Source organism: Bombina bombina, chromosome 7 (genome assembly GCF_027579735.1).
Source record: "Bombina bombina isolate aBomBom1 chromosome 7, aBomBom1.pri, whole genome shotgun sequence".
Lineage (NCBI taxonomy): Eukaryota > Metazoa > Chordata > Amphibia > Anura > Bombinatoridae > Bombina > Bombina bombina.
The window spans coordinates 189,999,310-190,027,223 of NC_069505.1; the positions used below are offsets into that span (position 1 = coordinate 189,999,310).

The 27,914-nt window shown below is 40.1% G+C and overlaps 1 protein-coding gene across 1 annotated transcript in view; it reads right to left on the reverse strand.

The window, feature by feature from the left end:
• The window catches only part of B4GALNT4 (beta-1,4-N-acetyl-galactosaminyltransferase 4), a 188,568-nt gene that overhangs the window by 129,400 nt on the left and 31,254 nt on the right, over positions 1–27,914 (reverse strand). Inside the window, exons 4-5 of the mRNA XM_053720514.1 lie at positions 8,883–8,978; positions 8,718–8,808 (exon numbers count right to left, since the gene is read on the reverse strand). Of these exons, the coding sequence (XP_053576489.1) occupies positions 8,718–8,808; positions 8,883–8,978 (187 nt within the window). The remainder of the gene's footprint in view (positions 1–8,717; positions 8,809–8,882; positions 8,979–27,914) is intronic.

The following is a 27,914-nucleotide window of genomic DNA, read 5'->3' on the forward strand; positions in this document are numbered from 1 at the left end:
TACTTCTGGGATACCAATACCAAAGCAAAAGTACACGGATGACGGGAGGGATAGGCAGGCTCATTATACAGAAGGAACCACTGCCTGAAGAACCTTTCTCCCAAAAATAGCCTCCGAAGAAGCAAAAGTGTCAAATTTGTAAAATTTGGAAAAAGTATGAAGCGAAGACCAAGTTGCAGCCTTGCAAATCTGTTCAACAGAGGCCTCATTCTTAAAGGCCCAAGTGGAAGCCACAGCTCTAGTAGAATGAGCTGTAATTCTTTCAGGAGGCTGCTGTCCAGCAGTCTCATAGGCTAAACGAATTATGCTACGAAGCCAGAAGGAGAGAGAGGTAGCCGAAGCCTTATGACCTCTCCTCTGACCAGAGTACACGACAAACAGGGAAGACGTTTGTCGAAAATCCTTAGTTGCCTGCAAGTAGAACTTGAGGGCACGAACTACATCCAGATTGTGTAGAAGACGTTCCTTCTTTGAAGAAGGATTTGGACACAAGGATGGAACAACAATCTCTTGATTGATATTCCTGTTAGTGACTACCTTAGGTAAGAACCCAGGTTTAGTACGCAGAACTACCTTGTCTGAGTGAAAAATCAGATAAGGAGAATCACAATGTAAGGCTGATAACTCAGAGACTCTTCGAGCCGAGGAAATAGCCATTAAAAACAGAACTTTCCAAGATAACAATTTTATATCAATGGAATGAAGGGGTTCAAACGGAACACCCTGTAAAACGTTAAGAACTAAGTTTAAACTCCATGGCGGAGCAACAGTTTTAAACACAGGCTTGATCCTAGCTAAAGCCTGACAAAAGGCCTGGACGTCTGGATTTTCTGACAGACGCCTGTGTAACAAGATGGACAGAGCTGAGATCTGTCCCTTTAATGAGCTAGCCGATAAACCCTTTTCTAAACCTTCTTGTAGAAAGGACAATATCCTAGGAATCCTAACCTTACTCCAGGAGTAACCTTTGGATTCGCACCAGTATAGGTATTTACGCCATATCTTATGGTAAATCCTTCTGGTAACAGGCTTCCTAGCCTGTATCAGGGTATCAATAACCGACTCAGAAAAACCACGTTTTGATAAAATCAAGCGTTCAATTTCCAAGCAGTCAGCTTCAGAGAAGTTAGATTTTGATGTTTGAATGGACCCTGTATCAGAAGGTCCTGTCTTAGAGGTAGAGACCAAGGCGGACAGGATGACATGTCCACTAGATCTGCATACCAAGTCCTGCGTGGCCATGCAGGCGCTATTAGAATCACTGATGCTCTCTCCTGTTTGATTTTGGCAATCAATCGAGGAAGCAGCGGGAAGGGTGGAAACACATAAGCCATCCCGAAGTTCCAAGGTGCTGTCAAGGCATCTATCAGAACCGCTCCCGGATCCCTGGATCTGGACCCGTAGCGAGGAAGTTTGGCGTTCTGGCGAGACGCCATGAGATCTATCTCTGGTTTGCCCCAACGTCGAAGTATTTGGGCAAAGACCTCCGGATGAAGTTCCCACTCCCCCGGATGAAAAGTCTGGCGACTCAAGAAATCCGCCTCCCAGTTCTCCACTCCCGGGATGTGGATTGCTGACAGGTGGCAAGAGTGAGACTCTGCCCAGCGAATTATCTTTGATACTTCCATCATTGCTAGGGAGCTTCTTGTCCCTCCTTGATGGTTGATGTAAGCTACAGTCGTGATGTTGTCCGACTGAAACCTGATGAACCCCCGAGTTTTTAACTGGGGCCAAGCCAGAAGGGCATGGAGAACTGCTCTTAATTCCAGAATGTTTATTGGCAGGAGACTTTCCTCCTGATTCCATTGTCCCTGAGCCTTCAGAGAATTCCAGACAGCGCCCCAACCTAGTAGGCTGGCGTCTGTTGTTACAATTGTCCAGTCCGGCCTGCTGAATGGCATCCCCCTGGACAGATGTGGCCGAGAAAGCCACCATAGAAGAGAGTTTCTGGTCTCTTGATCCAGATTCAGAGTAGGGGACAAGTCTGAGTAATCCCCATTCCACTGACTCAGCATGCACAATTGCAGCGGTCTGAGATGTAGACGTGCAAAGGGTACTATGTCCATTGCTGCTACCATTAAGCCGATCACCTCCATGCATTGAGCTACTGACGGGAGTTGAATGGAATGAAGGACACGGCATGCATTTAGAAGCTTTGTTAATCTGTCTTCTGTCAGATAAATCTTCATTTCTACAGAATCTATAAGAGTCCCCAAGAATGGAACTCTTGTGAGAGGAAAAAGAGAACTCTTCTTTTCGTTCACTTTCCATCCATGCGACCTTAGAAATGCCAGAACTAACTCTGTATGAGACTTGGCAGTTTGAAAGCTTGAAGCTTGTATCAGAATGTCGTCTAGGTACGGAGCTACCGAAATTCCTCGCGGTCTTAGTACCGCCAGAAGGGCACCCAGAACCTTTGTGAAGATTCTTGGAGCCGTAGCCAATCCGAATGGAAGAGCTACAAACTGGTAATGCCTGTCTAAGAAGGCAAACCTTAGATACCGGTAATGATCTTTGTGAATCGGTATGTGAAGGTAAGCATCCTTTAAATCCACTGTGGTCATGTACTGACCCTTTTGGATCATGGGTAAGATTGTCCGAATAGTTTCCATTTTGAACGATGGAACTCTTAGGAATTTGTTTAGGATCTTTAAATCCAAGATTGGCCTGAAAGTTCCCTCTTTTTTTGGGAACCACAAACAGGTTTGAGTAAAACCCTTGTCCTTGTTCCGACCGCGGAACCGGATGGATCACTCCCATTAATAACAGATCTTGTACACAGCGTAGAAACGCTTCTTTCTTTATCTGGTTTGTTGACAACCCTGACAGATGAAATCTCCCTCTTGGGGGAGAGAATTTGAAGTCTAGAAGGTATCCCTGAGATATGATCTCTAGCGCCCAGGGATCCTGAACATCTCTTGCCCAAGCCTGGGCGAAGAGAGAGAGTCTGCCCCCCACTAGATCCGGTCCCGGATCGGGGGCCCTCGGTTCATGCTGTCTTTGGGGCAGCAGCAGGTTTCCTGGCCTGCTTGCCCTTGTTCCAGGACTGGTTAGGTTTCCAGCCTTGTCTGTAACGAGCAACAGCTCCTTCCTGTTTTGGTGCAGTGGAAGTTGATGCTGCTCCTGCTTTGAAATTCCGAAAGGGACGAAAATTAGACTGTCTAGCCTTAGCTTTGGCTTTGTCTTGAGGCAGGGCGTGGCCCTTACCTCCTGTAATGTCAGCGATAATTTCTTTCAAACCGGGCCCAAATAAAGTTTGCCCCTTGAAAGGTATATTAAGTAATTTGGACTTAGAAGTTACATCAGCTGACCAGGATTTTAGCCACAGCGCCCTACGTGCCTGAATGGCGAATCCTGAGTTCTTAGCCGTAAGTTTGGTTAAATGTACTACGGCCTCCGAAATGAATGAATTAGCTAGTTTAAGGACTCTAAGCCTGTCCGTAATGTCGTCCAGCGTAGCTGAACTAAGGTTCTCTTCCAGAGACTCAATCCAAAATGCTGCCGCAGCCGTAATCGGCGCGATGCATGCAAGGGGTTGCAATATAAAACCTTGTTGAACAAACATTTTCTTAAGGTAACCCTCTAATTTTTTATCCATTGGATCTGAAAAAGCACAGCTATCCTCCACCGGGATAGTGGTACGCTTAGCTAAAGTAGAAACTGCTCCCTCCACCTTAGGGACCGTTTGCCATAAGTCCCGTGTGGTGGCGTCTATTGGAAACATCTTTCTAAATATTGGAGGGGGTGAGAACGGCACACCGGGTCTATCCCACTCCTTAGTAACAATTTCAGTTAGTCTCTTAGGTATAGGAAAAACGTCAGTACTCGCCGGTACCGCAAAGTATTTATCCAACCTACACAATTTTTCTGGTATTGCAACAGTGTTACAATCATTAAGAGCCGCTAAAACCTCCCCTAGTAATACACGGAGGTTCTCCAATTTAAATTTAAAATTTGAAATATCTGAATCCAATCTGTTTGGATCAGAACCATCACCCACAGAATGAAGCTCTCCGTCCTCATGTTCTGCAAGCTGTGACGCAGTATCAGACATGGCCCTAGTATTATCAGCGCACTCTGTTCTCACCCCAGAGTGATCACGCTTGCCTCTTAGTTCTGGTAATTTAGCCAAAACTTCAGTCATAACAGTAGCCATATCTTGTAATGTTATCTGTAATGGCCGCCCAGATGTACTAGGCGCCATAATATCACGCACCTCCCGGGCGGGAGATGCAGGTACTGACACGTGAGGCGAGTTAGTCGGCATAACTCTCCCCTCGCTGTTTGGTGAAATTTGTTCAATTTGTACAGATTGGCTTTTATTTAAAGTAGCATCAATACAGTTAGTACATAAATTTCTATTGGGCTCCACCTTGGCATTGGAACAAATGACACAGATATCTTCCTCTGAATCAGACATGTTTAACACACTAGCAATAAACTTGCAACTTGGTTACAATCTTATTTAACAAAAACGTACTGTGCCTCAAAGAAGCACTAAACGATTAAATGACAGTTGAAATAATGAACTGAAAGACAGTTATAGCATCAATCCTTAAAAACAACACAACTTTTAGCAAAGGTTTGTTCCCATTAGTAAAGTAACAATAATTAAATTTGAAACATAAAAATTACAGAGCAACGTTTTTAATCACAGTCAATATATAAGTCTCACAGCTCTGCTGAGAGAATCTACCTCCCTCCAAAGAAGTTTGAAGACCCCTGAGTTCTGTTAGAGATGAACCGGATTATGCAGGAAATACAAGAGTAACTGACTGGAATTTTTTGATGCGTAGCAAAGAGCGCCAAAAACGGCCCCTCCCCCTCACACACAGCAGTGAGAGAGAAACGAAACTGTCACAATCAAAACAAGCAACTGCCAAGTGGAAAAATAATGCCCAAATATTTATTCACTCAGTACCTCAGAAAATGCAAACGATTCTACATTCCAGCAAAAACGTTTAACATAATAAATACCTATTAAAAGGTTTAATGTACTTTTAACAGAGTAATTCCGGTGAAATACCATCCCCAGAATACTGAAGTGTAGAGTATACATACATGTCAATATAACGGTATGGCAGGATTTTCTCATCAATTCCATTCAGAAAATAAAAACTGCTACATACCTCAATGCAGATTCATCTGCCCGCTGTCCCCTGATCTGAAGCTTTTACCTCCCTCAGATGGCCGAGAAACAGCAATATGATCTTAACTACTCCGGTTAAAATCATAGTAAAAACTCTGGTAGATTCTTCTTCAAACTCTGCCAGAGAGGCAATAACACGCTCCGGTGCTATTGTAAAATAACAAACTTTTGATTGAAGTTATAAAAACTAAGTATAATCACCATAGTCCTCTCACACATCCTATCTAGTTGTTGGGTGCAAGAGAATGACTGGGAGTGACGTAGAGGGGAGGAGCTATATGCAGCTCTGCTGGGTGAATCCTCTTGCATTTCCTGTTGGGGAGGAGTTATATCCCAGAAGTAATGATGACCCGTGGACTGATCACACATAACAGAAGAAAAGGGCTTTGGGCTGAATGCCATTTTAAGGGCAATGCCCATATAAATCCCCCTTTAGGGGCAATGGGTAGCTTAGTTTTTTTTCTTAGTTAGGTTTTTTATTATAGGGAGTTGGCTGGGTGGTGGGTTTTACTTTTGCGGGGACTTAGTATTTTATTTATTTTTTTACAGGTAAAAGAGCTGTTTAACTTATGACAATATCCTACATTGGTAGTTTATTGTAGGTTAGGGGTTTTTTTTGGGGGGCGGGGGCTTTTTTATTTTTATAGGGCTATTAGATTATATTAGATTAGGTGTAATTGTTTTTATTTTTGATAATTTCATTCATTATTTTTTGTAAGCGTAATATTTTTTTTTTTTTTTTCGTAGTGTTAGTTTTTTTAATTTTATTAGAATAGTTATGTTTATTTTTATTTCACAGGTAAGTTTTTATTTATTTTGAGATAGTTATATTGTAATTTTAAGTTAGGGGGTGTTTAATTTATTGATTTGCAGAGTGGGGGGCTGGCGGTTTAGGGGTTAATAGGTTTATTTAGTGGTGGCTATGTGGGAGGCCAGAGGTTTAGGGGTTAATAACTTTATTATAGTGTTGGCGATGTCAGGGAGCAGCGGAATAGGGGTTAATAACTTTTAGCGTTGGCGATGTCAGGAGCGGCGGATTAGGGGTGTTTAGACTTGGGGTTTGTGTTAGGTTTAAACTTAACTTTTTTTCCCCCATAGACATCAATGGGGTTGCGTTACAGAGATTTTTCATTCCACACTTCAGGTGTTAGAAAAAAAAACTAACACTCTCTCCCCATTGATATCTATGGGCGAAAGCGTGCACAAGCACGTCAAAGCAGCCCTTGGATTTTATGTGGTATGGCGTTTATCGCCACCATATCGCACGCACAAGGAGGCTTTTCAGCAACTCGTAATGGAGAGTGAAATAACAACTTTTTGGGCGTTATTTTCGCACCCTATTTAGCGCAAAACTTGTAATCTAGGTGCTTGTCTCTTACAGACACCTAGAGCCGCACAAACCACCTCCCCAGATCACTTGCATCCTGACCAACCCAACCCCCTCCAAGATCACTTTCCTCCCCAATCAACCCAACCTCCACCAGATCACTTTCCTCCCCCCAACCCTCAGGCCACTGACCCCCCCCAGACCAACCCCCTAACCCCCAGATCCCTCTGACCTCCGACCAACCCAAGCTCCAGTTCACTCTGAACCTGGCCAACCCAACCACTAGATCACTAACCCATCGATCAACCCCCTACCCCCCCCCCCAAAAAAAAGGCCGTTCACAATCTCCAGATCATTTGCCTCTCCCGACCAGCCCAACTTCAAAAGTTCTTCTGACCTTCTGACCAACCAAAACTCTAGATCACTTTGACCCCCCAACTAACCCAACCCCCAGATCACAGTGTGTGTGTGTGTCTGCCTGATCATTTGCCTCCTCAAACACAACCTTGAGATCACTATGACCAATCCCCCTGAGACAGACCAATCCCCAGATCACTTGCCTCCTCCAACCAACTCATTCCCAAATCACTCTGATCAATCCCCCACAAACACACACATTGAGACAGGCAAAACTTGCCTCCCCTGACCAATCTAACCTCTAGATCACTCTGACCAAGTCTTCCCCAGACTGGGCAATCCCAATCCTCACATAACTTGCCTCCACTAAGCAACACAACCTTCACCCAGACTGGCCATTCCCAGTCCTCAGATCACTCTGCTCACTCCCCCAGGACTAACTATTCCCAATCCCAGGTCACTTGCTGCACCGCGACACTGACCAATCTCAATACCTAATATAACCACAATTTGTTCAGCCAACTACTGAACAACCTCAACCCCAAACCTGGGCCCTGTCCTCTTACACCAAGTTATTGATTAAAATGTTGTGTACAGGTGTTTGGGATTTGAGTATTCTGTTTCACACTGATGGGGTGGGGTCAGCAGGTTACCTTTACATGATTTGTGTCACAAAAGGGTTTGTTGTAATAACTGCAACATGTAAAGCGTAGGAGACAAATCAAACTGCTGTTTAAAAGGGCCATTATAGAGTTAAAATGCATGAACTAATCTGTAAGAGCATGTAATTAACACTAATGACCCTGTAATGCTTTGTGTTTAACCATCGCAAAGCACTGCTGGTACCAAGTGTAGAATGCCGCTGATCTAACCTAAGTAGCAACAGTTTCTGCTCAGGACCAGCAGCGTTCTGCAGATCTCAAACATGACTAAGTATGTGCTTTAAAAACACAAAGGATTATAGTGGTGCTAGTGTTAAAATGACATGCACCAACGGATTAGAGATTGCAATATTAACACTTTAATGGCCCTTTAAGGTTTTTTGTTATATATATATATATATATATATATATATAAGTGAGTAGCCAAACGTCATAAAATTAAAAGTTCCAAATTTTAATGGTCAAATCTTAAAAGCATTAACAGGATTCAATAGAACGGTCTGACATGTTTCGGCCAGTGGCCTTAATCTTAGACAGTCTAAGATTAAGGCCACTGGCCGAAACATGTCAGACCGTTCTATTGAATCCTGTTAATGCTTTTAAGATTTGACCATTAAAATTTGGAACTTTTAATTTTATGACGTTTGGCTACTCGCTCCTTTATTTCTACAAATGAATTTCCCTTTAAGAGTAAGCCTGTCAATTAAGCAAAGCAGTGGAAAGCAAGGCGGTTTTCTCAGCCTTTTTTGGTTCCCTTTTCCTTACAATGGAGCACCCTCTCGATTGGAGGAGCAGATTGATACACGTCACGGACGTCTCCTGCGTGTCTTGTGGTTGAAGCCTGAATCTGTGTGCTGAAGTCTGAGCCTGGTTCTCAGAAGCAAAGTTCGTAGAAGATGTGGAGGAAGAAGCTTGACCGGTCTTCCTGGGTGCGGCGGTAGCGGTACCAACAGGCGGACATTTGGTGAGAGCAAGTATTACCCCTCCTTCCACAATCGATCTCTGTTCTCCTAAGCGCTTACAGCGTCACACAGGCTGCCTCATTTACTATCAATCTGTTTTATGACTCGAGCTAACAACTAACTGCATCCTGAACTCTCCTTTGTCTCATATATATATATATATATATATATACACACACACACACATACATATTTGTCCCACAGGCAAACAAACAATACACTTTATATATCTGTTCAGGAGAGATCCCCAGCATACTCACCATCCTTGTAGGGATGGATGTACCCAAACAGCCGTAGCCCATAGTTCTTCCACTTGGGTGAAACAGCAAGCTTGGCGACGGTGGTGCGAGTCTGCAGGATATGATGCAGTAAGGCACAGGTCATCTTAACTGGAGCTGTAAGACTGGTATTAGGAGAATACTCACATGAGGGTACAGCGGGAAATGCAAGTTATTCTTCAAATGCTGCAATGATCCACCACACCAGTCTTCAAACACATGGAGATTCACTTTGCCTTTGAACTGTAAACGAAAACATTAAAAGACACTCAAACATTCTGTTTTTACATTTAATCAAGTGATGATCTGAATGCCATTTCCCTGTTAGTGTTATAGACTGGTATCCTGACAATAATCATCTTCGCCTTCCTAGACAAATACTTACCAAGTTAGTGAGATATCCCTCCCTAGAGGGGGCGTGAAATGAAAACCAACACCTTCTTATCAATAAATTCCTAGGACTGTCCACCATAGGGTGGAAAATTGTTAAGTATTGTCTAGGACAGTTATTGCAAACCTTGGCACTCCAGATGTTTCAGAACTACACTTTACATAATGCTCAACTGTACTTGAGTACCTAAGCATCATGGGAAATGTAGTTCTAAAAAAACTTAAAGGGCCAGTAAACCTAGAAAATAATGTTATATAATTCTGCACATAGTGCAGAATTATATAACATTATATTAGTGCTAGCTTTATGCAACATAATATTTCGGTTACATTTTTATTAAAAAAAAAGAGGGTTTTTCAGAACGGCCCTATAATCTACTGACCGGGAGGTCTGTTTTCACAGAGTGCATCTGGACAGCTGTCTAGTCACAGCCTGGCCTGATCGTGCCATTACACTGAATGTAGCTCGCTCCTGCTGTCGGACAGAGCAGGAGCGAGCTACATTGGCGCGATCGGGCCGGGCTGTGGCTAGACAGCTGCCCAGATGCGCTCAGTGAAAAAAATACAGACCTGCTCAGTAGATCACAGAGGGCGGGTCTGAAAAACCCTCTTTTTTAATAAAAATGTAACCTTAATATTATGTTGCATAAAGCTAGCACTAATATGTTATATAATTCTGCACTATGTGCAGAATTATATAACATTATTTTCTAGGTTTACTGGCCCTTTAAGTAGTGCCAAGGTCTAGGATATAGGTCAAGGTAGAGAAATTACTGTTTAATATCATTAAAAGGGACAGTCTAGTCCACAATAAACTCCCATGATTCAGAGAGGGCATGTAATTTTAAACAACTTTCTAATTTACTTTTATCACCAATTTTGCTTTGTTCTCTTGGTATTCTTAGTTGAAAGCTAAACCTAAGAGGTTCATATGCTAATTTCTTAGACCTCAAAGACTGCCTCTTATCTGAATGCATTGACAGTTTTCACCACTAGAGGGCTTTAGTTCATGTGGTCATATAGATAACATTGTGCTCACGCATGTGGAGTTACCTAGGTATCAGTACTGATTGGATAAAATGCAAGTCTGTCAAAAGAAATGAAATAAGGGGGCAGTCTTCAGAGACTTTGATACAAGCTAATCACAGAGGTAAAAAGTGTCCCAGACACACTTCAGCTTAAATGATACTCATAGAAACACTCCCCGTAGGAAAAATAAATGGTGCTCTAAAGATATTACCAAACCAGTGTATGAACCAGAGCCTGAAAGAACAGACGTAGAGAGACTCCGGATTCCATCAGGTACAAGATACAGCAAGGAGAGCTGAAACTAAAGACAGAATTGCTTGGCTATACCTTGTATATGGAAACAATCTAGTTCTAAACAGAGTGAAATAACAATGCAACAACTACAGTAGGTGTTTCAACATCGTATCAGTCTTTACTCAGAGAAGACGCATCTAGTTACAAAAAAATCCATAACGGCTAAAATGCCAATCCTCAGTACAAAAGAAGTCAAGGTTTTCCAGACCAGAAAGGAACTGAGAGGAAGAACCACAGGTCTGTAGAAAAACAAACATTCCCCCCCCCCCCCACCGCTACAAACACACAAAGAAAAGGGGCACTGAAAAGTAGCAGGAGATTCAAGTAAGTCAATGATCTAAACAAGATGCAATAGAAACACAGAGTCCCAGTCTGACACCACACTGGGTGAGAGGAACACAACTTAAAAAAAGAGTCACTTCATATTTCTAAATTACTCACTGTGCCCAAGTAAAATACTGCACTACTTTCTAAAGTCCACACAGACTGCAACTACTGTCCTGCAAGACATAGTGGTGTTAAAGGGACAGTCTAGTCAAAATTAAATTTTCATGATTCAGATAGAGCAGCAATTTTTAACCAACTTTCTGATTTACTCCTATTATTAATTTTTCCTCATTCTCTTGTTATCTTTATTTGAAAAAGCAAGAATGTAAGCTTAGAAGCCGGCCCATTTTTGGTTCCTCACCCTTGGCTACATTTAGACACAAATCAGCAAGCGCTACCCAGGTTCTGAACCAAAAATTGGCCGGCTCCTAAGCTTACATTCTTGCTTTTTCAACTAGACAGAGAAAGAAGAAAATGTGACAATAGGAGTAAATTAGAAAGTTGTTAAAAATTGCTGCTCTATCTGAATCATGAAAGTTTAATTTTGATTAGACTGTCCCTTATATTATCAAGACTCAAAATTGCCTCTAACAAAAAAACAAAAGAGGTTGAAAACCTGCTTCAACTTCCAGCATAGTACAAAGTCATGACTGAAGGCCCTAGGTACTGTATAACAGTTGACTTGTAAAACAGCTTTCAACCAAACCCTTGCTAAAAGTTCAGCTTCACCCAGCCTGGCTCTGACAGTGAAAGGAATTTGGACTAATTCTCTGGATTTAACCAGCTGTTCCCCTGAACCTTGAGTAATGTCTCTCCCAGTCTGTAGTTTCACTGTGAGCGCCCGCTTGCTAAATAAAAGCATTCATCTGTAGAATATTGTGCAAATCAAAACAAGATAAGTTATTGTAGTTAAGGAATACCAATGGCACTACTTGGATAAGGTAGACCTAAATACCCAATATCTCGCCACTAGATTTGGCAGGGTGTGGGTGCTGTGTATAACTAACTTGAGTACATCAGAACAAAGGAAAAGATACACTAGTAGCACTCCTAGGTCACACAATGGTAAAGTCAAAATCACTATCACTAGCTATTCTCTGAGGAATAGATAAGTAGAAGACAAAACTGAATAAACTACTTAAAATATAACTTTTATTGGGTTTAAAAATCAGCAAAATTGAAAAAAGCACTCACTGGTCTTCAGATAACTTATCCAAAAACATTTATTAGTATATATATATATATAATATAGAAGTACCCGCTCATAAGAGGATATTAAGTGTATAGTGATGGATTACCTGACACATTAGTATACAGGCAGGTAAACCAGTGCACGGAACCCACAAAAATAGTATTATATATATAAGGAATAATAAAGGTGGGTTAATCCAGCACCAAACTATTAATACACTCTAGTAAATAGTTGAAATGCTGTGTAAAAAAGCCACAATGAGCCACTGGATCTGAATCAAAGAAATACAATTTATTAAGAAATAAACAAACATTAAATCAAATACTCCAATACAATATAGGTTAATTCACCATGGTAATGAGTAATCCTAAAAAACTAGGGAGATAATGGCCATAAGTAATATACCGGTATATATGGATTATATAACATAAACTCAGCACTGAGAATCTAAGCAGAAAAAATGTTATAAGCACAAATAACTGCACATTGTGATCACAGATAACCAGTTAGTATGCAACCTAGACAAGAGTCCAGCTTAAATGGCAAAGCAGTAACATATATTAGTGCAAAGTCTCTAGGTTTAGAGAAATATCAGCAAAGTAATAAGCGGATGTCTTTGCAAGTAGAAAGTTATATGATCCAAAGCACAGCCAGCCAAAGATATTAGTGAGCACAGTCAATAGTGATCTATAACAGGAGCTTATGTAGAATAGTCCATAAGTCGAGGTAGCAAGTGTGAAAGCATTGCATGTGAGTAAAGCATATACAAGCCTGTAATAGAAATAGGGAAATCCAGCACAGCTTCTCTTGTATGAACAGAGCAAAAACAGATGAGACCGGGTATTTCAAGGCTGAACAGCCTACAGCTCACCACACCGCAATATAGATAATCCTCTCCAGGGTATGCGGTTAGAGCTGCCCCTCCGTCTCCGGAAATTGCCGCTATGCGATCCACTCCAAACTTGTGCCCCGACAGGCAGGCCAAAATCATCCGAAGTTAGCGTCCCACGCCTCCAAACTTCACAGAAGTGTGCTCTTCACGCTACGCGCGTTTCACCCTCATTCAGCATTGGGCTTTCTCAAGCGTCATAATCATCATAGCACGTATGCTGCTTTTTATAGGCTTATCGAATTTTTTATTTTTACTCAGGTGAAATATACTAAAATCGGATTACTCAATGTACAAACAAACTATAACAAATCTCATAATCATTATACCTACACTATATTAAATAGACTTATTTAAATCTGGCAAACTTAAATACAGAGTGGAAGTCCGATACCAATGCATTCACCATACATAGTATTATATCATTATGATAAATATTTTTGGCATATTCTATAGTGGTCACAAACTACCAAAAAGAGCTAAAAGCCCCCTCATATTGCATAATCAGGAATCAAAACCATAATATGCATAATGTTTTAAACATTATATTTTTTCTCTATTTGCATGTACATTATTAATTTTATCTTATCCAATGAACAGGGACTGAGAATCTTTTCACTCTCAATTGAGGAAAGGAGCATAATTTATTTCCTCGTTTAGACCATTGGGTTTTAGAGAATTCATGTTGTATATCCATTTACACTCTGCTTTAAGTTGATAACTGATCCATATCTCCTCCTCTATCCTTTAAGTCAATTAATTCTAAACCCATCCATTTGAGGTCTGTATCTAAACTATTATGTTGTTCTTGAAAATGTCGTGCAACTCCACTAGTTTTTATATTTTCATTTAGGATGTCTCTCCTATGCTCTTTAATCCTCTCATGTAGTTCCCTATAGGTTTTTCCTATGTAAAATTTTGGACACGTACATGTAACCAAAATATACCACTCCTATGCTTTTACATGTTATATGTCCCTTCACTCTAAAGGCTCGTCCTTCCAGATTTACAATCTTATTTCCTTTTATCATGAATTTACATATAATACATTTTCTGCAAATAAAGGACCCATTTTCTTAATTCTTTTTTGCTAACCAATTTTCTGTTTTGTTTATATTAACGAAATGGCTCGCTACCAGTTTATCCTTTAATGAGGGTGCCTTTCTTGCAGTTAATGAAGGAAAATCCCCCACAATTTGTTTAATTTCTGGGTCAAGAGTTAATAAATTCCAATTTCTTTTAAGAATAGCTCTTAGGTCCTGCCATCTATCATTATAGACTGAAGTATATATTACAATGGATGGTTTACACTCCTTATCACTGTATAATAAAGTTTCCCTATTTGTCATCTTAGCTCTCTGGTAACCCTCCTTAATACATTTTTTAGGGTACCCCCTCGCTACAAATCTATTGGTCTGGTCAGCTGCTTGGAATTTAAAACCTTCCTCTGTGGAGCAGTTTCTACGATGCCTAAGAAACTGCCCCCCCCAGGTATAGATTCTATCTGCATTTTTGGATGATGACTACTTGCCAACAATAATGTGTTGGCAGATGTAGGTTTTCTGTATGATTCAGTGATTAAAATATTATCTTTTTTGATAATTTTTAGATCAAGAAAAGTTAACTCACACTATACTCATATGTCAATTTTAGATTAAAGGAGTTATTATTCAGACTTAGCATAAATGATTTTAAGTCTTCTACAGTACCATTCCACAGGAGTAAGACGTCATCTATATAACGTGTCCAAAGATCAATCATTGGTTCAAATTGTATTGGAACATCAATTATAGTCTCTGCTTCCCACATGCCTAAATAAAGACAGGCATATGTTGGGGCGCAGCATGCCCCCATAGCTGTACCTATTAACTGTCTGTAATACTTTTTATCAAAGAGAAAGTAATTATGATCTAACATAAAGCCAAGCAATTTGACTACAAAATCAGTATGTTTTTCATAGTTTTTCCCTCTCTGTGTCAAATAGTATTTACAAGCTTCTATACCTTTTTCATGGGGGATACACGAATATAAAGCTTCTACATCTATAGAGACCAAAATAGTAGTTGTATTTACACTGAAATCAAATTACATGCCAGCATTGTCTATGGTGTCTAATGTGTCTAATTTTGTTAAAATGGTCGAAAAAGACATAAAAAAACCTTAATATTGATTGGATTCCAAAAAATAATTTGACAAAGATAGAAAAAGATGCATTAAATGAATTAATGACTTATTTAGGCATGTGGGAAACAGAGACTATAATTGATGTTCCAATACAATTTGAACCAATGATTGATCTTTGGACACATTATATAGATGACGTCTTACTCCTGTGGAATGGTACTGTAGAAGACTTAAAATCATTTTAAGTCTGAATAATAACTCCTTTAATCTAAAATTTACATATGAGTATAGTGTAAGTGAGTTAACTTTTCTTGATCTAAAAATTATCAAAAAAGATATTTTAATCACTGAATCATACAGAAAACCTACATCTGCCAACACATTATTGTTGGCAAGTAGTCATCATCCAAAAATGCAGATAGAATCTATACCTGTGGGGCAGTTTCTTAGGCATCGTAGAATCTGCTCCACAGAGGAAGGTTTTAAATTCCAAGCAGCTGACCAGACCAATAGATTTGTAGAGAGGGGGTACCCTAAAAATGTATTAAGGAGGGTTACCAGAGAGCTAAGATGACAAATAGGGAAACTTTATTATACAGTGATAAGGAGTGTAAACCATCCATTGTAAGATATACTTCAGTCTATAATGATAGATGGCAGGACCTAAGAGCTATTCTTAAAAGAAATTGGAGTTTATTAACTCTTGACCCAGAAATTAAACAAATTGTGGGGGATTTTCCTTCATTAACTGCAAGAAAGGCACCCTCATTAAAGGATAAACTGGTAGCGAGCCATTTCGTTAATATAAACAAAACAGAAAATTGGTTAGCAAAAAAGAATTAAGAAAATGGGTCCTTTATTTGCAGAAAATGTATTATATGTAAATTCATGATAAAAGGAAATAAGATTGTAAATCTGGAAGGACGAGCCTTTAGAGTGAAGGGACATATAACATGTAAAAGCATAGGAGTGGTATACTTGGTTACATGTACGTGTCCAAAATTTTACATAGGAAAAACCTATAGGGAACTACATGAGAGGATTAAAGAGCATAGGAGAGACATCCTAAATGAAAATATAAAAACTAGTGGAGTTGCACGACATTTTCAAGAACATCATAATAGTTTAGATACAGACCTCAAATGGATGGATTTAGAATTAATTGACTTAAAGGATAGAGGAGGAGATATGGATCAGTTATCAACTTAAAGCAGAGTGTAAACGGATATACAACATGAATTCTCTAAAACCCAATGGTCTAAACGAGGAAATAAATTATGCTCCTTTCCTCAATTGAGAGTGAAAAGATTCTCAGTCCCTGTTCATTGGATAAGATAAAATTAATAATGTACATGCAAATAGAGAAAAAATATAATGTTTACAACATTATGCATATTGTGGTTTTGATTCCTGATTATGCAATATGAGGGGGCTTTTAGCTCTTTTTGGTAGTTTGTGACCACTATAGAATATGCCAAAAATATTTATCATAATGATATAATACTATGTATGGTGAATGCATTGGTATCGGACTTCCACTCTGTATTTAAGTTTGCCAGATTTAAATAAGTCTATTTAATATAGTGTAGGTATAATGATTAAGAGATTTGTTATAGTTTGTTTGTACATTGAGTAATCCGTTTTTAGTATATTTCACCTGAGTAAAAATTAAAAAAAAAATCGATAAGCCTATAAAAAGCAGCATACGTGCTATGATGATTATGACGCTTGAGAAAGCCCAATGCTGTATGAGGGTGAAACGCGCGTAGCGTGAAGAGCACACTTCTGTGAAGTTTGGAGGCGTGGGACGCTAACTTCGGATGATTTTGGCCTGCCTGTCGGGGCACAAGTTTGGAGTGGATCGCATAGCGGCAATTTCCGGAGACGGAGGGGCAGCTCTAACCGCATACCCTGGAGAGAATTATCTATATTGTGGTGTGGTGAGCTGTAGGCTGTTCAGCCTTGAAATACCCTGTCTCATCTGTTTTTGCTCTGTTCATACAAGAGACGCTGTGCTGGATTTCCCTATTTCTATTACAGGCTTGTATATGCTTTACTCACATGCAATGCTTTCACACTTGCTACCTCGACTTATGGACTATTCTACATAAGCTCCTGTTATATATCACTATTGACTGTGCTCAATAATATCTTTGGCTGGCTGTGCTTTGGATCATATAACTTTCTACTTGCAAAGACATCCGCTTATTACTTTGCTGATATTTCTCTAAACCTAGAGACTTTGCACTAATATATGTTACTGCTTTGCCATTTAAGCTGGACTCTTGTCTAGGTTGCATACTAACTGGTTATCTGTGATCACAATGTGCAGTTATTTGTGCTTATAACATTTTTTCTGCTTAGATTCTCAGTGCTGAGTTTATGTTATATAATCCATATATACCGGTATATTACTTATGGCCATTATCTCCCTAGTTTTTTAGGTTTACTCATTACCATGGTGAATTAACCTATATTGTATTGGAGTATTTGATTTAATGTTTGTTTATTTCTTAATAAATTGTATATATTTGTGGTAGTAATGCTTATTGTATATAGAAACACTGATCCATATCAATGTACATATGTTAATAAGTTAGAATGACTTCATCCAAGGTTAGATAATGTAATGGATGACGATATTAATGTGTGTAGGGCAGATTATGGGCACTATTGTCAATAAATCGAATTATTGATTGTAGCAACTCAAGTGACACTCTAAATAGTGTTTAAATATAAGTATCTTATCCTGGATATATGTGATCCCGGTGTTGAAAAACTATTAAGAACAGGTAGTTCACGCGAGTTAAAGGGACAGTCAAGTCAAAAAAAAAAAAAAAAACCTTTCATTTTTCAAATAGGGCATGTAATTTTAAACAACTTTCCAATTTACTTGTATCAAAAATTTTGCTTTGTTCTCTTGGTATTCTAGTTGCAAGCTAAACATAGGAAGGCTCATATGATAATTTCTAAGCCCTTGAAGGCCGCCTCTTTTTTATTTGCTTTTCACAACAGGGGAGAGCTAGCTCATGTAGGCCATATAGATAACATTGTGATCACGCCCGTGGCTAGTGGCAGACACTGCTCTAATTGGCTAAAATGCAAGTCAATAGATAATAACTAAAAGTCATGTGATTAGGGGCGTTTAGAAGATGCTTAGATACAAGTTAGTCACAGAAGTAAAAAGTGTATTAATATAACAGTGTTGGTTATGCAAAACTGGGGAATGGGTAATAAAGGGATTATCTATCTTTTTAAACAACAAAAATTCTAGTGTTGACTGTCCCTTTAAAGGGACAGTACACTGTAAAATTGTTTTTCCATAAATGTATTTTAAATGACTTGTTATACCAACTGCAGAGTATAAAATATTTGAGAAATTGCATTTTTGGGTTTATTTGTGTATCTGAAGTAGCTGGTTTTGTGCTTTGAAACCACAGCCTTTTACAATGGGTTGAGCTTCAGCTAATATCAGATCTCATTATGTTATCACTTTTATGTACACAGACTTGCTGCCTTATCTTATATTTGTCTGAAACACCAACTCAATACATAGAGAGAACAATGGAAAATTATAATTTTATTACTTAACTATCATGACCCCCACTGAGGGTGTAATCTCTTCTGCTGGCTGTGTTTACTTAGGCTTGTCAATAGCGTATACGCCAGTATCAAAACTTTCAGTATAGGTTGGGAAACCACAAGCTAAATCAGCTATTTCAAATGCTGAAATATGAGTAAAGGAGCTACTTGCAACCAATTTAATACACTCTAGCAGGTATAAAGGATCATTGGGAATAATTTAAAGGGGAGAAAGTTTTGGGGTGAACTGTCCCTTTAGTCAACGGTGGTAAATGGTTAACACTGTAACAAATTGCAGGATAATATTCCAGAGTAAAATAAAAGCGAGTGGCTAGGTATAGAGTATGCAGAGTTAAATAGTAGTTACTCGGTTAGTTATTGATATATTACTATATTCACATACAGATGGGTGGTTGTACCTCTTAATCAATAAACAGATATTCTGCAAAATTGTGGTTCCGTTGGTATGCAAGATTTGTAAATGTATGTAGAATACTGATTACTCAAAGAATGCAAGTCAAGATTGTATAGAAAGAAATGTATAGCTTGCAACACTACTGAGTGACACAGTTTAGTTGTGGTAATCGGTTGTTAATACACAATGTAGCAGCAGTCCTTATCTTGTTCTTGTATTTATGTTTGTTAATACATCCGTGATACATATAAGTACACAGTATTGGATGTGTATAATATGCCCCTATAACCTTTATAACTTCAGTTACTATACACGCATATTATACACATCCAATACCGTGTACTTCTATGTATCACAGGTGTATTAACAAACATAAATACAAGCTGAACAAGATAAGGACTGCTGCTACATTGTGTATTAACAACCGATTACCACAACTAAACTGTGTCACTCAGTAGTGTTGCAAGCTATACATTTCTTTCTATACAATCTTGACTTGCATTCTTTGAGTAATCAGTATTCTACATACATTTACAAATCTTGCATACCAACGGAACCGCAATTTTGCGGAATATCTGTTTATTGATTAAGAGGTACAACCACCCATCTGTATGTGAATATAGTAATATATCAATAACTAACCGAGTAACTAATATTTAACTCTGCATACTCTATACCTAGCCACTCGCTTTTATTTTACTCAGGAATATTATCCTGCAATTTGTTACAGTGTTAACCATTTACCACCGTTGACGGACTTAACTCACATGAACTACCTGTTCTTAATAGTTTTTCAACACCGGGATCACATATATCCAGGATAAGATACTTATATTTAAACACTATTTAGAGTGTCACTTGAGTTGCTACAATCAATAATTCGATTTATTGAAAATAGTGCCCCTAATCTGCCCTACACACATTAATAAAATCATCCATTACATTATCTAACCTTGGATGAAGTCATTCTAACTTACTAACTAATATATGTACATTGATATGGATCTGTGTTTCTATATACAATAAGCATTACTACCACAAATAAATAAATATATATATATATACACACACACACACACTACAGTCGGTACCTAAGAGTGTTTCTAAGTTTTATTTTTAAACCCAATAAAAGTTATATTTTAAGTAGTTTATTCAGTCTTCTACTTATCTATTCCTCAGAGAATAGCTAGTGATAGTGATTTTGACTTTACCATTGTGTGACCTAGGAGTGCTACAAGTGTATATTTTCCTTTGTTCTGTTGTACTCAAGATAAGTTATATATAAATCTTTAAATCAATTTTGGCCCAATCTACAATGTAAATTATTGATGTACAGTATGCTGACTTTCCTATTGTGATTGTAGGTGATTTAATATAAAACAACAAACTCCTATATAGATAGGTTCAGAAGTCACTGCAGACTTCTCCAATTGACATTAAAGTGATGGTAAATCCTATAGTTTTTGAAACGCTAGGATTTACCAGTGCAACAAATAAAGGGGACTTTCAGTCATGAAGTATAAAATAGTTCCTTTATTTGCCTGCAGCGTATGCTGCGCTGAGCACCTCAGGCCTCCCACGGCAGAACGCTAATTTTCCAGTGAGGTGATCTTTGCCAATAGCCATGCACCCCAGCTGGCATTATCCCGGATAGGTAGCATGCTATTGGCTAAGAGGTGGAAACATCATCTCATTGAAAAAAATAGCGTTCTGCCGTGGGAGGGCTGAGGTGCTCAGCACCGCATATGCTGCAGACAAATAAAGGAACTTTCAGCATGAAGTATTTTATACTTCATGACTGAAAGTCCCCTTTATTTGTTGCACTGGTAAATCCTAGTGTTTCAAAAAAATGATAGGATTCACTATTGTTATCATCATCATGTATTTGTAGAGCACCAACAGATTCCGCAGCGCTATAAACATAAAGCGGTATACAAGATAACATTTGTAGGGATAAAGTTGGTAAAGGGCCATGCCGAGAGTTGCACTGTTGCAGTCAGCTCTTATGAAGGTGATCTACAAACAGCTGGGCACATGCTAAGGAGTTTGAGGGGATAGCAATGGAGTTAGGAAAGGTTAGTGTAGGTTGTATGCTTCACTGAATAGTAGAGTCTTTAGGGAGCGCTTGAAGCTTTCAAAAAAATTGGGAGAGTCTTGTGAAGCGAGGCAGAGAGTTCCATAAGATGGGAGCCAGTCTGGAGAAGTCTTGTAAACGGGTGAGGAGGTAACAAGAGAGGAGAGTAGGAGATCATGAGCAGAGCGAAGGGGACGGGAGGGAAAGTATCTGGAGACAAGGTCTGAGATGTGTGTGGGGGGGGGGCAGTGCAGTTGAGGGGCTTTGTATGCCAGAGTGATAATTTTGTGTTTAATCATGGAGGCAAGAGGAAGCCAATTAAGGGATTGGCAGAGAGGTCCAGCAGATGAAGAAGAGTGACGTGTAAGGAAGATGAGCCTGGCAGAGGCATTCATTATGGATTGTAAAGGAGCTAGGCGGCAGCTATGGAGACCAGGGAGGATGGAGTTACAGTAGTTGAGGCAGGAAAGCATGAGAGAGTGGATTAAAATCTTAGTTGTCTCTTGTGTAAGGAAACGTCTAATTTTAGAGATGTTTTTAAAAAGATGGAAGAATGAATGTGAGGAGTGAAAGAAAGATCAAGTCAAGTGTGACCCCAAGACATCAGGGATGTGAGGTATGGGTAATGATGCAGTTAGACAGCTATAGAGAAATTAGGGGGGTGGAGATTTTGGAAGGGGAGAAAATATGGAGCTCAGTTTTGGAGAGATTTTGCTTAAGGTAGTGAGAGGACATCTAAGATGAGATATGAGAAAGACAGTTAGTGACACAGGTTAGCAAGGAAGGAGATAGGTATGGTGCAGAGAGGTAGATTTTGGTGTCATCAGCATACAAATGATATTGAAACCCGTAGGACTTTATTAAGGAACTCAACAATGACGTGTAGATTGAGAAGAGAAGGGGACCGAGGACAGAGCCTTGGGGTACCCTAAAAGAAAGTGGTAACTGGGCAGATGATGCCCCCGAGAAAACTACACTAAAGGTACGGTAAGACTGATAGGAAGAGAACCACGAGAGAGCTGTGTCACAAATGCCAAAGGTTTGGAGCAAAACAGGGTGGTCAGCAGTATCAAAGGCTGCAGACAGATCAAGGAGGATAATCAGAGAGAAGTGGCCTTCGGATTTTGCCATAAGTATGTCGTTGGTAACCTTAACAATTGCTGTCTTTGTGGAGTGATGGGGGCGAAATCCCGATTGCAATGGGTCAAGGAGGGAGTTTAATGTAAGGAAATGGGATAGACGTGCATACATTAGCTTTTCAAGAAGCTTTGAGGCAAGAGGGAGTAGAGAAATAGGGCGGTAGTTGTATGGGGAGATTGGATCGAGAGAAGGTTTTTTTGAGGATAGGTGTGACCAGTGCATATTTTAGAAATGAGGGAAAATACCAGTGATGAGAGAGAGGTTGAATATGTTTGTGAGTATAGGGGTAAGGGTAGATGAGACAGAGGGGAGTAGCTGTGAGGGGAGAGGACAGTATAAGGGCAGAAACTTCTTCCTCTGTAACAGGGGCAAAAGAGCTAAATTTATGGCTATGGCTAAAAGGGATTCCTGCATATTGGCTAAAAACTTATGAACACTTTGCAATTCAAAGAAATCTGGAGAAGTGAAAGTTTACACTTGTCTCTCTGTTTCCAGACACACCTTATCTCACATTGACCATTTCCCGATATTGGCCCCAGTGATTTCCAGAGTACACGCTGCACACATATTTGAAGGAACACTATCTGACCACTCACCTATACTCCATTACTTTGAACATGAATGTAACAACACATAAATTTAACAGATAGAGATTATCTATATAATTGTGCCCGCATTATTAGTTTTTTGAAAGAAGAATGACAGAAGGATCAGGATCTTAATGTCCAACATTTAGATATCCATATGTTATTCTGGGAGACAGCTGAAGCAGTGTTAATAGGAGTTATCACCACATAGAAAATTATTTACCAGGAATAATCAGTTAAACAAAGTTCCTTTATTTCTCTTCATTAAAAGCAACAACAATAAGCCAAAATCCACAACATGATAGAAGTAGCATCAGAAAAGTCTTACGCGTTTCAGCTGCTCACAGCTGTACCAGCATTAGATTCAGTTTTTCATATCCTATTCTGACCACCAGTTGTGCGGCTCAGCATCACATGTTGATGATGTCCCATAGCGGGGCTGAAGACTAGGAGTAAGACGGAGTTGGCGGAGAACAGGGTTATCCGATGGGAGACGGTGAAGTTTATTACTTTGAAATAAGATAGGGTGCAAGTTTATTAGAAGGTGATCCCTAACTACCCATGTCATGTGAATTTTGAAAAACACAGACCTACTTATTTATATATACCAGCAAGTAGTTGTGATTCACTTTGAGTTGCTGTATTTATGCTTTAGCGTCTCAGATGAACACTGGTTTGCATGATTGAATATCGTTATTGAAACTGAAACAGTTTTTTTATACATTCATTTACACTCCACATTGTACCCTGGCTATGATTAGTGAGACATTTTGCTAATCTTTATAAGGTGGAATTTGTGCTATCGCCACATATACTATAGGATTGAAAAAGATACAAAATAACATCAGACCTACTGTTGTGGCAGTTTCAGAACACATATAATAAATATTTAAGATGCCCTCTTGTTTGTTTGGTAGCAAAACTGGGAAATATTTAGCAGCTTTGACAAAACTTGATAGGCCATTCAACTTAATCTCTGCCATTCGGGTGGGTGATTCCTTACTTTCTGCTGATTCAGAAATCCAATTAGCATTTGTTGATTATTATAGTACATTTTATAAATCTATAGATGTGGATCCAGTATTTAAAGAACAATTTTGGTCCGGCTTACCCCATCCATGACTTGGTGAGGTTGAGATAGCAAAGTTTTATGAACCGATTCTGATTGAGGAAGTTAGACAAGTGATTACTGAAGTGCCACAGGAGGAAAAAGATGGGACCTGATGGGTTACCAGGGGAGATTTATACAACTGTGAAACATTACATAGTAGGCAAGTTAACTGCCCTCTTTAACGGGCTCTTTACAGGAAAGGTAACCATGTCAGACAGATTTGTAGAAGGTAACATTAGCTAAATTGCTAAGCCAGGTAGGAATCCCACATTATAGGAATTTTATAAGCCAATTTAGTTGTTGAACAACAATTACAAAATATTTACAAAAATCCTAGCTATTAGACTTTCAAAGGTTATGCATATCCTTGTACAGGAAGGCCAAACTGGTTTCATTAAAAGGGATATTAAACAGTATGAGCTTATACTAAAAAACATAATTTATGCTTACCTGATAAATTCCTTTCTTCTGTTGTGTGATCAGTCCACGGGTCATCATTACTTCTGGGATATAACTCCTCCCCAACAGGAAATGCAAGAGGATTCACCCAGCAGAGCTGCATATAGCTCCTCCCCTCTACGTCACTCCCAGTCATTCGACCAAGAATCAACGAGCAAGGAGAAACCAAGGGTGAAGTGGTGACTGGAGTATAATTTAAAAGATATTTACCTGCCTTAAAACAGGGCGGGCCGTGGACTGATCACACAACAGAAGAAAGGAATTTATCAGGTAAGCATAAATTATGTTTTCTTCTGTTATGTGTGATCAGTCCACGGGTCATCATTACTTCTGGGATACCAATACCAAAGCAAAAGTACACGGATGACGGGAGGGATAGGCAGGCTCATTATACAGAAGGAACCACTGCCTGAAGAACCTTTCTCCCAAAAATAGCCTCCGAAGAAGCAAAAGTGTCAAATTTGTAAAATTTGGAAAAAGTATGAAGCGAAGACCAAGTTGCAGCCTTGCAAATCTGTTCAACAGAGGCCTCATTCTTAAAGGCCCAAGTGGAAGCCACAGCTCTAGTAGAATGAGCTGTAATTCTTTCAGGAGGCTGCTGTCCAGCAGTCTCATAGGCTAAACGAATTATGCTACGAAGCCAGAAGGAGAGAGAGGTAGCCGAAGCCTTATGACCTCTCCTCTGACCAGAGTACACGACAAACAGGGAAGACGTTTGTCGAAAATCCTTAGTTGCCTGCAAGTAGAACTTGAGGGCACGAACTACATCCAGATTGTGTAGAAGACGTTCCTTCTTTGAAGAAGGATTTGGACACAAGGATGGAACAACAATCTCTTGATTGATATTCCTGTTAGTGACTACCTTAGGTAAGAACCCAGGTTTAGTACGCAGAACTACCTTGTCTGAGTGAAAAATCAGATAAGGAGAATCACAATGTAAGGCTGATAACTCAGAGACTCTTCGAGCCGAGGAAATAGCCATTAAAAACAGAACTTTCCAAGATAACAATTTTATATCAATGGAATGAAGGGGTTCAAACGGAACACCCTGTAAAACGTTAAGAACTAAGTTTAAACTCCATGGCGGAGCAACAGCTTTAAACACAGGCTTGATCCTAGCTAAAGCCTGACAAAAAGCCTGGACGTCTGGATTTTCTGACAGACGCCTGTGTAACAAGATGGACAGAGCTGAGATCTGTCCCTTTAATGAGCTAGCCGATAAACCCTTTTCTAAACCTTCTTGTAGAAAGGACAATATCCTAGGAATCCTAACCTTATTCCAGGAGTAACCTTTGGATTCGCACCAGTATAGGTATTTACGCCATATCTTATGGTAAATCCTTCTGGTAACAGGCTTCCTAGCCTGTATCAGGGTATCAATAACCGACTCAGAAAAACCACGTTTTGATAAAATCAAGCGTTCAATTTCCAAGCAGTCAGCTTCAGAGAAGTTAGATTTTGATGTTTGAATGGACCCTGTATCAGAAGGTCCTGTCTTAGAGGTAGAGACCAAGGCGGACAGGATGACATGTCCACTAGATCTGCATACCAAGTCCTGCGTGGCCATGCAGGCGCTATTAGAATCACTGATGCTCTCTCCTGTTTGATTTTGGCAATCAATCGAGGAAGCAGCGGGAAGGGTGGAAACACATAAGCCATCCCGAAGTTCCAAGGTGCTGTCAAAGCATCTATCAGTACCGCTCCCGGATCCCTGGATCTGGACCCGTAGTGAGGAAGTTTGGCGTTCTGGCGAGACGCCATGAGATCTATCTCTGGTTTGCCCCAACGTCGAAGTATTTGGGCAAAGACCTCCGGATGAAGTTCCCACTCCCCCGGATGAAAAGTCTGGCGACTCAAGAAATCCGCCTCCCAGTTCTCCACTCCCGGGATGTGGATTGCTGACAGGTGGCAAGAGTGAGACTCTGCCCAGCGAATTATCTTTGATACTTCCATCATTGCTAGGGAGCTTCTTGTCCCTCCTTGATGGTTGATGTAAGCTACAGTCGTGATGTTGTCCGACTGAAACCTGATGAACCCCCGAGTTTTTAACTGGGGCCAAGCCAGAAGGGCATGGAGAACTGCTCTCAGTTCCAGAATGTTTATTGGCAGGAGACTTTCCTCCTGATTCCATTGTCCCTGAGCCTTCAGAGAATTCCAGACAGCGCCCCAACCTAGTAGGCTGGCGTCTGTTGTTACAATTGTCCAGTCCGGCCTGCTGAATGGCATCCCCCTGGACAGATGTGGCCGAGAAAGCCACCATAGAAGAGAGTTTCTGGTCTCTTGATCCAGATTCAGAGTAGGGGACAAGTCTGAGTAATCCCCATTCCACTGACTCAGCATGCACAATTGCAGCGGTCTGAGATGTAGACGTGCAAAGGGAACTATGTCCATTGCTGCTACCATTAAGCCGATCACCTCCATGCATTGAGCTACTGACGGGAGTTGAATGGAATGAAGGACACGGCATGCATTTAGAAGCTTTGTTAATCTGTCTTCTGTCAGATAAATCTTCATTTCTACAGAATCTATAAGAGTCCCCAAGAATGGAACTCTTGTGAGAGGAAAAAGAGAACTCTTCTTTTCGTTCACTTTCCATCCATGCGACCTTAGAAATGCCAGAACTAACTCTGTATGAGACTTGGCAGTTTTAAAGCTTGAAGCTTGTATCAGAATGTCGTCTAGGTACGGAGCTACCGAAATTCCTCGCGGTCTTAGTACCGCCAGAAGGGCACCCAGAACCTTTGTGAAGATTCTTGGAGCCGTAGCCAATCCGAATGGAAGAGCTACAAACTGGTAATGCCTGTCTAAGAAGGCAAACCTTAGATACCGGTAATGATCTTTGTGAATCGGTATGTGAAGGTAAGCATCCTTTAAATCCACTGTGGTCATGTACTGACCCTTTTGGATCATGGGTAAGATTGTCCGAATAGTTTCCATTTTGAACGATGGAACTCTTAGGAATTTGTTTAGGATCTTTAAATCCAAGATTGGCCTGAAAGTTCCCTCTTTTTTGGGAACCACAAACAGGTTTGAGTAAAACCCTTGTCCTTGTTCCGACCGCGGAACCGGATGGATCACTCCCATTAATAACAGATCTTGTACACAGCGTAGAAACGCTTCTTTCTTTATCTGGTTTGTTGACAACCTTGACAGATGAAATCTCCCTCTTGGGGGAGAGAATTTGAAGTCTAGAAGGTATCCCTGAGATATGATCTCTAGCGCCCAGGGATCCTGAACATCTCTTGCCCAAGCCTGGGCAAAGAGAGAGAGTCTGCCCCCCACTAGATCCGGTCCCGGATCGGGGGCCCTCGGTTCATGCTGTCTTTGGGGCAGCAGCAGGTTTCCTGGCCTGCTTGCCCTTGTTCCAGGACTGGTTAGGTTTCCAGCCTTGTCTGTAACGAGCAACAGCTCCTTCCTGTTTTGGTGCAGAGGAAGTTGATGCTGCTCCTGCTTTGAAATTCCGAAAGGGACGAAAATTAGACTGTCTAGCCTTAGCTTTGGCTTTGTCTTGAGGCAGGGCGTGGCCCTTACCTCCTGTAATGTCAGCGATAATTTCTTTCAAACCG